Source organism: Dreissena polymorpha, chromosome 4, assembly GCF_020536995.1.
Source record: "Dreissena polymorpha isolate Duluth1 chromosome 4, UMN_Dpol_1.0, whole genome shotgun sequence".
Lineage (NCBI taxonomy): Eukaryota > Metazoa > Mollusca > Bivalvia > Myida > Dreissenidae > Dreissena > Dreissena polymorpha.
Genome location: NC_068358.1, coordinates 4,550,096 through 4,564,561, shown reverse-complemented (window position 1 = coordinate 4,564,561; position 14,466 = coordinate 4,550,096). Strand labels below are relative to the sequence as shown.

General features: G+C 33.6%; 1 protein-coding gene and 1 non-coding gene across 2 annotated transcripts in view; both read right to left on the bottom strand.

The window, feature by feature from the left end:
- LOC127877000 (multiple epidermal growth factor-like domains protein 10) overlaps positions 1-14,466 on the bottom strand; it is a 104,737-nt gene that overhangs the window by 5,673 nt on the left and 84,598 nt on the right. The window contains exon 21 of the mRNA XM_052422566.1: positions 10,483-10,617. Coding sequence (XP_052278526.1) covers positions 10,483-10,617 — 135 coding nt within the window. The remainder of the gene's footprint in view (positions 1-10,482; positions 10,618-14,466) is intronic.
- Trnas-aga (transfer RNA serine (anticodon AGA)) lies at positions 14,376-14,457 on the bottom strand. Its single transcript has one exon. It is a non-coding gene; the product is annotated as a tRNA-Ser (tRNA).

Genomic DNA, 14,466 nt, shown 5'->3' with positions numbered 1-14,466 from the left:
AATAAGAATAAACCTAAACTACATGAATGTATCGAAATCAATTTACCAACTACACAATCTCTGGCTTCGTTGTGCTAAGATGCTTAAAGCGAGTATGCACGATTTTTATATGTGATAAATTGTAATATACTGATAAAAATATGTTACAATAACACAAAATAGGAAAGAGAAATGATACATTGAGAAGAATTTCATAAAATGAAGCAAAGACAAATTAGCGCCCCGAGCCGATTGTGACGAAGATATTTCGTACATACTTTCCTACAATAACCGAATCATTCGTCTTTTTATTAGGTTCCCGTGTCGTTTGAATAAATATTGTTGCAGGAAATTAAAATGATCCGTAAAACTAAATTTAGATTCACATCGTACATGCATGATATACATGCTGGCGAATTCGACTGTACAGATATTTTTAATTTCAGAATTAAATATCTGGCATATTCCGCATTTTTCGACACATGTTCCTCTTAACTTTTATTTTGATTTATATTGAAATATATATATATATATATATATATATATATATATATATATATATATATATATATATATATATAAATTTTGTTTACACATTTTATACAAATTCAAAATATTTGGCAAAATCGTGCATACGCACTTTAACTTATAAATAATCAAGAAGTGATCCATCTATAACCTTTTTTCAGGAACAGTTTTACTGCAATACATGACATCGCGGTTTCAATGAAAGGCCATGCATATAAATAGAAAATAAGTAGGTTCCTTTTTACTAGTTTAAAATCCTTTTTTAAGCACATCATATATGATAAAAGCCTTTACAGGAAAAAACAATTGAGACTTCTTAAGAAAATCAAAAAACAAAAAGACGTTGTTTTATTGATTAAAGGGATCTTTTCACGGTTTGGTAAATTGACAAAATTGAAAAGAGTTGTTTCAGATTCGCAAATTTTCGTTTTAGTTATGATATTTGTGAGGAAACAGTATTACTGAACATTTACCATAGTCCAATATAGCCATTATATGTATCTTTTTACGATTTGAAAACCTAAAAATTATAAAGCGTTGCAAAGCGAAACGATTGAATAATTTGGAGTTTTGTTGTTGTCGTTTAAATATACGAAACAACGAGGATTGCTTATATAAGGTATAAAATACTGAAGCTGTGTTAACTCGTCGGAATAGCCGAGAGGGCTAATGCGTTTTTACTTCAGACTAACGCAAGGAATCCGGGGGTCACTGGTTCGAGCCCTGGTACCGGCTACTTTTTTTTCCTTTTTTTAATTTTATTCTTGATTTTTTACTGGAGCTTTTAAGATCCAATGTTTACATTAATACATATAAAGCATTTAATGACAAACTTCAAAATATGCCATAATCTGTGAAAAGGCCCCTTTAATAAATTAACGAACACGGAAAAAAGAACCAGTTCCGTGTTCCTTATTCAAACGAATTAGCAATTGTTTGTCTGTAGTTAAATCATCAAATGGTACCCAAGTAATATAAAAGTTGCATCTTATTACAAATTTAAGTGGATGTCAAACAATTCGAATACGTTTAATTTATGTATAACGATACATTGTGTAAATGCGTTTAAAAAAAATATAATTGCATTACATTTTGAGGGGTGTTATTTTATGACCACATTCTTCATTTTATCGCGGTTGAAAAAAGTCTATGATCATTTTTTTAAACAAATACGTTAGATATGCGTATAAAAAGTAAATTAAAAAGGACAAAAGTGTACTTGATATTGATGGAAGTCATTGTTTATGTGTAGTTTGGATTTTAAAATATCTATTGAAAAATATTTCGATCTAATATTTGAAAAATTATAACCCGTTTTTGCGATTTTGGAAAAATAACATGTTAAGCTAACTTCAGCGTAGGGCTGGTCACCATGGAGACCAGGGGCCTTTTGTATGTCATGACGACAACTAAGGGCATATCAAGGTTCAAGATTGCCGGATAAACCATTTGTCGGAATACACGAGAAAACGCGTTTTCAGACTATTCAATATATGAAGAAAACACACTATTTGAGTGCGTTTGAGAACATACTAATTATTAAAAAATAAATAAAATATAGAGTCATTTTAATAAAACTTTTCTGTTTTATAGAGGAATCTTGGCGACCTTAAGATCATAGATATCTTACATAGCGAGGCTTTATATTATTGTTATTATCTATGTTAAATGTAAGATTGCCTTGTTTTTATCTCGGCAACAGTTTTTGAAATTTTATCTTAACCTAATCAGTTGCCAAGACAATGCGATTAATGAACACTACACATGTTTTGTAATGGTCACTCTGTTTTCGTACGTAAAAAGTTACGAATGGATATGATTAAATGCAAAGCGATTACAACCCGTAACCATAATGAAAATACCACACAAGAATCAACTGCCCATGTGCCTCTTACAGAATTCAAATTTCGAAATAGCTTCAAAAGCGTGTATTCTCTATTGATTATTTACGTTTGTCTTTTAAGTTTTATCTGGCCATTATCTTCAGTAAAGACAACATGATAGCTGAATATAAGGCATTTTCAAATATTTCATTCCGTCCTCAAACATTAACACTACTACGGGATATTATTGAGATGCATAACGATTTGAAAACGTAATCATAATGGCACGACTGCATCGGAAGCAGTGGTTCAAGTGCCTCTGATTGACTGAAAAGCGTATGCATAAATAACTACAACAGTGACCTTACAAGCAATATCGTAATCGCGATTGATGGATCCCGCGAACCGCAATTTAACATATCGGCCACAATTTACGCTGTAACTTGCGATTGTGAATTCTGACTCAAACAACGCGTTATGCATTCATAGTTTGATGGTGTATCGGAACCCGTTGCGCTTTTTAAGTGTGCATGTTGTCCTATTTTATTTAGTTTTGTATTCTGTTTTCTCTAGATATATTATCGCATTATCGATATGGGCCATCGAATTTTGTAGATTTTGTCATAAATGTTTTAGGCTCAATTGTTTTGTACCACTTCATATTTGTGGTTTTTATGAATAGTTTTTTTCATGTATTTACTTTGATATATTAAAACACATTTAGAAGTAAAGTATATATATTTTTGACTAGGATAAATAATAATTATTTTGTCAATTTTAGAGATATTTATAAGGTTTTTACAATTTTGTTAAAAGTTGAAACCATCAATAGTTGTTACATTTTGATTTTTTTATCAATTTAGTCCATTCACATGATCACTCAACAGGACTGAAAAAGACATGGGAAATACTTGATGAACACTATGGGTCGGTGGAGGTCGTGTATAAGTCTGTGATAGAAAGACTACAAAAGTTTCCGAACATTTTTTTCTGAAGGATAGTTCTAGATTGTACGACCTCTTAGACATACGTGGAGAAATCAAGGGAATTAAGACCAATAATGTATACAAATTGGCGTTCACAAATTTTGACACTAGTGTTGGCGTCAACCCGATTGTTAATAGACTAACCTATTTCTTACAACACAAATAGATAAACAAAGCTAGTAGATACAAACAAAATCATGAACAAGTATTTCTCCCGTTTGTCAATTTCATCCAAACCCAGGCAAAAATAAGAAATGACCCAAGCTTTTGCCACATGAATCCCACGCAAGAAACAAAAGCAAAACCAAAACCTACTGTGTCAGTCTCAAACAGAAAGACTAGTGTTGTTGAAAAGAATAGCCATGCGATTGAATCATGCCGTACAATTTGTGCAAAGAACTACATGTATACTGAAAGAAGACAGTTTATCTACTTTTTTTCAAGTGTTTAAGCCAACACATATCTCTAAAGATTGTAGAGAACAAGTCAAGTGTACACAATGTGTCACTCACCAATCTTATGCATAGAGATAATGTAACAAGTCCTTCACCTGTGCATGGCGGGGAGAAAGTGATGCCATTGAGAACTGTTTCTCCGCATGTTACATCGACTTGTACAGAGATTTGTGGAAATGGAAACTTTTCGGGTCGATCATGTGCAAAAGTGTGTTTGGTTCGCTTGTCATGTAAAGATTCGAGCAGATCGATCCTAGCGTATGCCATAATTGATTATCAGAGCAATCGGTCTCTGACCAAATCAGTCGTTTTTCAGACATTACAGTTGCCGGTTTCAGGCATTGAGTATACAATGAACAGTTGTAGTGGACACAATTTAAGATTTTGTAGAGTTGCAGACTGTATTGTCGGGTCAAGATGTAGTGATAAAACGTTGTGAATGTGACGATATTCCAAATTCAAATTCCAAATGCTCAGATTTTCATTCTTTTCGGACGAGATCTGACTGAAGCGCACCATGTTCTGGATCAAAAGTTTGGACAAATAGGAGCACCATACGCTCAAAAGCTACCCTTAGGTTTGGTTATCATCGGTGAAGTATTTGTTTGAACACACACACCCAATGTTGTATCAGTGATTAAAACTTACCTTTGGCCAAATGGTAGTGCATCTAGCCTTGTCCAAACATCAAATATGTGCATCGGTGACTCTGACACAAAATGATGACGAAGAAATCTCCCATTCACTTGATAATAGACTATTTTCTTGAAATTATGGACAAGAATTTTACAAAAGAAAATGGCAAATACAAAAGAAAATGAAAATGAATTCCATTCATATTAGATAGAAAACCCTTGCCAAATAATTTCGAAAATACAGTTTTGAGGTCCAAGTCGTTCAGTGCAAGTTTGAGGAGAAATCCCGATAAGCAAGCGCAAGTGCTTAAAATTGTGAAAAGTCTCATAGATGATGGTCATTCTGAAAAAGCCCCAGAGTTAACAGAGTCTGAAGAGTGCTGCTACCTACCTGTATTTAGTGTGTACCATCCTAAAAAGCCAGGCAAAGTGCGTTGTGTCTTTGATTCGTCTGCTGTATTTGAGAACACATCACTCAATATAGTGTTGTTGCCTGGACCAGAAATGATAAATAGTCTGCTAGGTATTCTACTCCGATTAAGGAAAATGCAAGTTGCAGTTGTTGCTGACATCAAACAGATGTTCCATTGTTTCAGAGTACATAAGGATCATCGTTATTACCTGCGATTTTTGTGACATGACGACAATCTCCCATCAAACCCACTAAGAGAATACAGAATGACAGTGCATGTGTTCGGGAATAGCCCTTATCCAGCCATAACAACCTACTGCCTGTGAAAAACCGATGAAGATGTGCAAAGTTTCGTTAACAATTAGTTCTATGTGGATGATGCCTTGACATCGCGTCATACTGATAATAAGGCTGTTGATCTTATTAAGAGAACTCAAGAAACGTTGAAATAGAGTAACATTATCTTACATATGATGGCCTCCAACACTCAAATAGTGTTAGCAGAATGTTTTTCAGAAGATCTGTCCCAAAGTCGGAGAGATATAAACATCAAGGAGAACAACCTCATTCAAGGAAGTCTAGGACTACAATGGAACATTGTCAGTGCCACACCATTCACAAGCCGTGGCGTATTGTCTGTTATAAGCAGCATTTTTGACCATTAGGTTTCATAGCTCCAGCGAAAGTTCAAGGGAAGATAATCCTCAGACGACTCATGAAAGACAGCGGTGACTGGGATGCAGAATTACCTTCGTCCGAGATTGGTTAATGGGAATCCTGGAAAAATTCACTACTTCAGTTGAAAGTTGTACGAATACCAAAGTTTTGCTCAAATGTCCTACAAAGTGAAACGACTTTTGTAGAACTACTGCTATGTTGTGATGCTCCAGAACTTGCAACAGCTGCAGCAACCTACCTAGTGGTACAACCAGAACAAGAAAGACATGAAATCAGTTTTGTATTCGAAAAAGTCAAAGTCGCACCATCGAATGGGCACACCATACCACGACTGGAACTTTGTGCAGCTGCGTTATCTGTGCAGGTTCAAGAAAACGTTGATTGCAAGATTGATCGTGTTCGATTCTTCTCAGATAGCAGAATAGTGCTAGGTTACATTCACAGTACCTCAAGATGTTTTGCTCGCTATGTAAGCAATCATGTAGAAATCATTCGGAAGAGTACCTCGCCTGAGCATTGGAAATACGTTCCGATAGAGTCAAACACTGCAGATGTGGGATCTCGAAGCATAAAAATTGACAAATTGCAAAGAAGTTTGTGGTATACAGGACCTACAAACTCTGTAATCTGTAAAAATGGCAACGGAAATTCACACGATTTTCTTTTAATCAGTCCAGAAGACTATTATGAAGTGAAAAAAAGAGGCCAATGTCATACAAGTACCAACAAAAAATCTAGTCTTGGTTCGGGAAGATTCGAACGATTTTTATCATGGAAGAGACTCATCGCAGACAAAGCACTGCTTATTAGAAAAGCAACAAAGGGAGAAATCGACACCCAAGGTGTTATTGTGTCACTTGAAAAGGCAGAAATGGTCATTCTAAAGGAATGTCAACAGGATGTTTACCAGGGTTACGGGTACGACCCCTTGCTGACGCATTCTGGATTCGATGGAAACGGTATTATTTGCATTCCTTGCAAATTCGTCAAACGTGTACCGAAAAGTTGCCTAACATTTCAGTTGGAACATTGTCGTGATGCGAAATCATGAAACTGGAAGAATGGACAGTACTCTGTAAATAGATGCATTTCTTTAAACATGTTTGCATAGATGTGTGTTTGCATTGTTGTTATTCATGTAATTTTCCTGCATTTTTGTTTTGAGCATTTCATGTACTTATGTGTTTATATATGAATTCAGATTCTTGGTTATTTTTTTATTACTATGATTTGATAATTGTGTCTTCATATCTTGTATGTGTTAGTATCTAATTGCTTTATTTGGGGTTCTTTTGTTTGAAAGTTAAAAGTTTCATTTTAGAAAGTGTAAACTTTATGCAGCGTTTCAATATTTTAGATGTTCTATACATGCAGACCTGAAGTTCATGTGTTCAATTTTTTGTCATTTGTTTTGAGATATTGAAACGTTTTTTGGATATCACTTTGATAAAATTTGGCTCTTCAAATTGTAGTTTTAAGTTTAAAACATGAAACCTTTTGCTTAAATTTATATTATGGGCATTTTGCACTGTTGAATTGAGCTGAAAAGAATTAACAGGTCAAAAGAGTTAGTTAAAATGTGGTTACTGATCAATTATCTGCAACTCATCTTGCTACCAGTTGTTTATACAAATATATTTTAAATTCGATATTTTTACTCGACCCTCCCAGTCCTGTAAGCCGAAATGATCCGTAAAACAAAATTGTATCTTTGTGTCGTATGAACGAATCTGCACTAAAACTAAATTTAGGTTCAAAACGTACATCAGTTGTCAAAAGAAAGTACGGTTGATATTCAAATGCATTACTTTTCTCTTTCTGGGATATTGTTTTAGTATGTTGATGCTGCATTAACAAATATAAGTAAATATGAAGTGAAAACACCAAAAATAAACAACGGTTGCGATAGACACCTATAAACTGTTAGATGCCCATAATATCACTTTAAGGTAGCAGATTCCAATTGTGTTTAAGGTAGTACATCCCTATTTTGATTTTAGGTGACACATCCCATCTTTTATGTTAAGATTTGTGTGGATATTTTTTTTTAGAACATATCTGACGGGGAATTATCGGAGCCCGTTGCGCTTTTTTAAGTGTGCTTGTTGCCCTATTTTTCTTTTTGTTAGATTTACTTTTGGCACTGTATTCGCTCGTACATGTCGTTTGGAAGACACTTCTTTGTTTTCGTAATTAAAACAATCATTCATAGCCCCACTGTGTAAGTTGATTATGAAACTTACATTTATTTAGTTGTGTATTATGTTTTCTGTCGATATCTTATCGCATTTCGATTAAGGTCTTTGCATTTCGTAGATTTTGTCATAAATGTTTCGTGCTCAATTATTTCGAACCACTTAATATTCTTGGTTTTTATGAATAGTATTTTCATGTATTCACTTCGATATGTTAAAACACATTTAGTGTAAATATATGTTTGGAATAGGATAAATAATAAGTATTGTGTTACATTTAGAGATAATTTAGAGAGAATTGTATCATTTTGTTAAAAGTTGAAACCATCATTAGTTGTAACATTTTCATTTTATTGTCAAATTAGTAATTCAAGCTGTTGTGTATTTCAGAAATTTACCACAACATTTCTTCGTATAACGTCATCACATGAATAAATGGTTATCTGCTGACAACCTTCGTTGATCGTGACAGTACAGTCTGTGCGTGTATCACACTTGATGAGGGCGACACAGAAAAAAACAACAGTTTTAATGCGCGGGCCACACTTGAAAAAAGCCTGTCTTTTAATTGGATCTGTTGCTAGCTTTCAATCATATCAGCTGTATAATCGTATCGGATAATCAGCAAAATTTACCTTGTTCACATTGAAATGTATACTCGTGGAGATGTGAACGTGTCACAAATCAATATTGACTTGTATTAAGCATTTGAGCAAATTAGACAGCAATTGAGTTATTTTTTAATCAAGAGAAAATGACTTCAACGTTCTCTGCGCCAGTAATATGCAATCAGGTATTGAAGCCAACGCTCTTTGCGAGAATGATGCGACTTTTTATTTGTAAATACAATGGGTTAACGTCAGATTAACAAACGTCGGCAATACGTTTTGTATTTTAAACATTGAATATAACACGCATTTGAAAATACTTACATGAACAAATATCTTATTTTAGCAATCAAAAAAAATATGGATATAACATTATATGCAAAACCCAAAAAGGTGTGTAAATACGTGTTTGAGATGGAAAAAAACTATGCTAATACCTATATAATTACATGAATGAACTGTCAAGTTATATCGTAATCGCGATCCGTGGTTCCCGCGAACATTGTTGTAACGGATCTGTGCAGGGCTCGCGCTGAGCAAGCAATTTGAGGCAATAGCGTAAATATTGAACATTAGGCTAAACAAGTCTGATTTGCGAAAATGTTAGTGTCGACTCTGAAACTAATGTATGATGTTTTCCGGTATTCGTGTGCACTTTATAGGCGTATATACATTGGATCGAATCATATTTTAATGTAATGCTTTACTGAGCATGTATAATTCCGATCGACTTTTAAAAATACAAACGTATCTTCAACATTAAATTAAGCGCTATCCGAATGCACATTAAATTGATACACATTTCTTTAACAATTCTATTTTCTCGTAACCTAACCCACTTCTGAAAAAATATTGAAATATTTATTTGAAGGCTTAAACATGCATTACTAAATTAAACTTATTTATCTGAAATATTAAATATTATAGGTAACTAAGTGTTCATTTTTGCAACACGACTGAAATTTGTTAATCACAAAGTACCAATGCTTTTGATTGTTTGACGAGGGTCTGTATGGATTGATTGACGATGGTCTTTAATCTTATGTTTGATCATAAAACCTCAATCAGCTATTCAACAGAAGTGTTATGAGACAAACATACTTAAAGAAAATTGTTTAACCATGTTATATCTTTTTGGTTTATCAGACTCCCCGTAGATAAACAAGTGCGATCTTTGCGTATGACAGGCTTTAAAAAATTTACTTGGATTGTATGGTAAAAGGTTGAAGCACACGTTCTCTGTTTTAACTCAGTTCAAGTCGATTTACTTATACAAACTGTGTCAGGTAATAATAAAATTATTATCAAATATATGATATTATTGAACAAATTTTGAGAAAGTAAATAATTCGTTGAAATTCCGATTGCAAAAAGTAATTATTGCGAGAGAACAATATAGTTAATACTGAAATATAATAATACAATTGGTCGATAACATGAATAACAACAGTTAATGTAGAAAATAAGACGAAATTTACTAAAATGCCAAACTCTGAAGTGCGCAAAATAACCGGGCGCTCAGGATTACCATATATGACTGTATTTAATCGGTTACGTACGGTGACGTAAATGCGGTGCAGATGCGTCCGTCAAATTGCACATTGATTATTGCGGCAACTATCATCAAGATGGAAGCATATTATATAATCGAGTCATTATATAGAGTAGCAACTACCCCAAAATGTGCATGGATGGCATGTTGTTGCCATATAACAAATATTTAATGCATGTGTGAATGCCCCGTTTGCATATTTATATCTTATTAAAAAAATGCTCCGAAACGTTTTTGTAACTTTGGTTTAATGTATGTCTTTTTACAATAAAACTGATTTTAAAAGTGTCCAGGTTTTCGTAATTTTTAAATCGTTGTTTTAATTGCATTGACTTAATTAAGCAAGCGTGTTGTGGTAAGTATACGGTGTCCTGTGCAAAAACATGATAACAATTAAGACTGTGCTTGAGATTTCCCTTTATCCGCTTAAATCCAAAATCAATACCGAAATCACTGTACAAAATATATGTGTTCATACATATCTTTCCAAATGTCAATATCTAAAGAGGTCAACATGTCGCCAGTTTCTAGAGTGTTATATGCTGACGCTGCCTAATGATATTAACAAATATAAGATATTTGTGTTAAGCTCGTTTCTTTGGTTTATATTTGATAGTGATTTAAAACTTACTTTCATTACACGCCATTCCTCTCCATTCGTCTTTACAGCCACCATTTCCACATGCACCAGTTACACCGTCACATGGGCCCACACGGCAATGGCATTGCTTGGAACAATTAACGCCGTACCTTCCAAATGGGCAACCTGGAAATAAACATGTGAACATTCTTTTTGATAAAATGAATGGCTTTCCTTTTGGTTTGGTACTAACATATAATAAAAATAACTAGTTTTACTTTAATTCAAATTCGTGTTTCCGATAACATTCTATGAATCAAAGCGATTTTGTCAAATATTTATGAATTTATATAAAATTTGTAAAATACTTATTATACATATATTTCAATATAAATTAAAATAAAGTTCTGAAGAAAATAAGTAAAAATGCGAAATAAGCCAGATATTTAATTCTGAAATCGAAAATGTATTTACATTCGAATTCGACAGCATGTATATAATGCAATGCACGCTGTGAATCTAAATTTAGTTTTACGGATCATTTTAATTTACTGCAACGATATATATTCATACGACACACGAACACTAACTCCGATCATAATAAAAAGACGAATGCTTCGGTTATTGTAGGCATATATGTACGAAATATCTTTGTCACAATCGGGTCGGTGCGCTAATTTGTCTTTGCTGCATTCTATGAAATTCGTTTTCAATGAATAAATTGTCTTGCGTATTTTGTATTATTGTAACATAATCTTATCAATACATGTATATTACAATTTACCATATATAAAAATCGTGCATATTCGCTTTAAATTATAAATAATCAAGTAGTGATCCATCTATAACCATGCTTTTAGAAACACTTAATAGGCGTATTTACATTGGATCGAAATCATATTATAAAGTAATGCTTTAATGACCATATATAATTCCGATCAACTTTTAAAAATACATGTACAGACGTATCTCTAACAATATATCAAGCGCTTTCCGAATGCATATTAAAGTGATACACATTTCTTTAACAATTCTATTGTCTCGAAACCTAACGCACTTTTGAAAAAAAAGAAGAAATATTAACTTGAAGGCTATAAAATTATTTTACTGAAATAAACTTATTTATCTGAAATATTGAATATTGTAAGTAACTTAGTGTTCATTTTTGCATCACGACAGAATTCTTTAATCACAAAATACCAAATTCTTTTGATTGTTTGACGATGGCCTGTATGGATTGATTGACGATGGTCTTTAATGTTTTGTTTGATCATAAAACCTCAATCAGCTATTTAACAGAAGTGTTATTAGACGAACATACTCAAAACAATATGTTTAACCATTTTATATGTTTCTGGTTTATCAGACTCCCCGTAGATAACAAGTGCGATCTTTGCGAATGACAGGCTTTACAAAACATACTTGGATTTTGATGGTTATAGGTCAAGGCACACGTTTTCTGTTTATAACACAGTTCAAGTCGATTTACTAATAGCAACTGTGTCAGGAAATATCAAAATAATTATCAAATATATGATATTATTTTAAAACTTCTGACAAAGAAATAATAATTCGTTGAAATTCCGATTGCAAATAGTAATTATTGCGAGAGAACAATGTAGTTAATACTGAAATATAATAATAAAATTGGTCGATAACATAAATGACAACAGTAAATGTAGAAAATAAGACGAATTTTACTAACATGCCAAACTGTGAAGTGCGGAAAGTGACTGGGCGCCCAAGAGTACCGTATATGACTGTATTTAATCGGTTACGTACGGTGACGTACGGTGCAACTGCGTCCATCAATATGCACATTGATTATTGCGGCAACAATCATCAAGATGGAATCAGATTATATAGTCAAGACATCATATATGGGGAGCAGCTACCCCAAAATGTGCATGGATGGCATGTTATTGCAATTTAACACATAATCGTATGCATGTGTGAACACCCCGTTTGCATATTTATATCTTATAAGACAAATGCTCCGAAGCGTTTTTGTAACTTTGGTTTCAAGGGGCCGTTTAACAGATTTTGGCATGTATTGAAGCTGGTCATTAAATGCTTAATATTGATAAATTTAAACATTATACCTAAAAATCTTAAGTAAATAAACAATAATACAATTTTAAAAAAGTAAAAAAAGTAACCCTCAACATGGCTCGAACCACTGACCCCTGGAGTCCAGGAGTAAAAAGCCGCCCGCCTAGACCAGTCGACCATTAATGTTCATGCTTAGAGAGGATGTATTTTTTTAACTATATAAGCAATCCTCGTAGTATCCCAAAATATAAGGACAACAACAGAACTTTCCGAATTATTCAATCGTTTCGCGTCGCACAACGCTTTATAATTTTCAGGTTTTCAAATCGTCAAAAGATGCTTATTATGGATATTTAAGAGCATGGTAAATGGTCAGTATTAATATTTCCTAAAAAAAATCATAACTAAAACAAAAATTTTCGAATCTGAAACATCTTTCTTAATTTTGTCAATTTACCAAAAAGTTAAACGGCCCTTTTAATGTATGTCATTTTACAATAAAAAGGACTTCAAAAGTGTCCAGTTTTGCGTTATGTTTAGATCGTTGTTTTTATTGCATTGACTTCATTAAGCAAGCGTTTTTTGGTAAGTATACGGTGTGTTCTGTGTAAAAACATGATATCACTGTACATGAGATTTCCGTTTATCCGCTTAAGGTAGCGCACCCGTAATGGGCACCTATCCAAAAATAATGTAATCTATTATTTTCTTAATCAGCATTATTTCACTGGACTACATGCACATTTTTAGGGAGTCTTTCTATGCTTAAAAAAAAGTATACTGATTTTTTCAAAACCACCCCCACACTCGGCTTTTGTCCAGTTTATGTGCACCCCTGGGGTATATGAAAGTTCCATAATTCATCCAGATTTCCAAATATTGGCATGCAGTTGGTGTGTAAAGATGCAGTAAATGTGTTTAAAGTTTAAAAAAGATGAAAAAAGTTTTCTTTTGCAGACATTTATTTTTTATAACTTGTTATCTATGGAAGAGCGCCATGAAATGTAAGTGGTTTCAGGCAAGTAGAAATTGGGTTGGTTAAAAACAAAGTGTCATATTAATAAAGTAATATTTTGAACTTAGTTTTTATAGATTCACTATATACAGCAAAAATACCAAGAAATAGACAGATTTACCGTTTACTTTTTGAAATAAAAATAACAAGGGACAAAATTGTCACAAAACCAGGTTTTCATTGTGAAAAAAAAATCTGATAAAGGGAGAAAACTCAAACTGAACTTTTGAAATGACCAAAAAAAATTAACCCCCTTTGTATTTTTTTTTTTAAATCTATTTTTAGTCGTGGCGACCTTGACATTGGAGATATTGACGTGATTCTTTCGTGGGACACACCGTCCCATGATGGTGAACAAATGTGCCAAATGATTTTAAAATCTGACGATGAATGACATAGTTATGGCTCGGACAAGCTCATTTATGGCCATTTTTGACCTTTGAACTCAAAGTGTGACCTTGACCTTGGAGATATCGACGTAATTATTTCGCGCGACACACCGTCCAATGATGGTGACCAAATGTGCAAAATGATTTTAAAATCTGACAATGAACGACATAGTTATGGCCCGGACAAGCTTATTCCGCCAGCCCGCCAGCCCGCCAGCAAGCCAGCCAGCCCGCCAGCCAGCCAGCCCGCCCGCATTCGCCAATCTAATAACCAGTTTTTTCCTTCGGAAAACCTGGTTAAAAATGCAACATGCATGGTTCGTATTTTCAGCAGTAAATCACCCAATCTAGCCATAACGTTGTTTTAATTTTAAAAATTGAAGAATGTACATAAAAATTGCAACATATTTAACAATATACATAGCTTATATGTTATATTAAATCAAATTACGATAGAAAAGACATAAAACGCGTCGCAAACAAGTATACGACGTCGGCAGGATTCGAACCTGCGCGGAAATATCCCAAAAGATTTCTAGTCTATCGCCTTAACCACTAGGCTACGGCACCTAATATTAG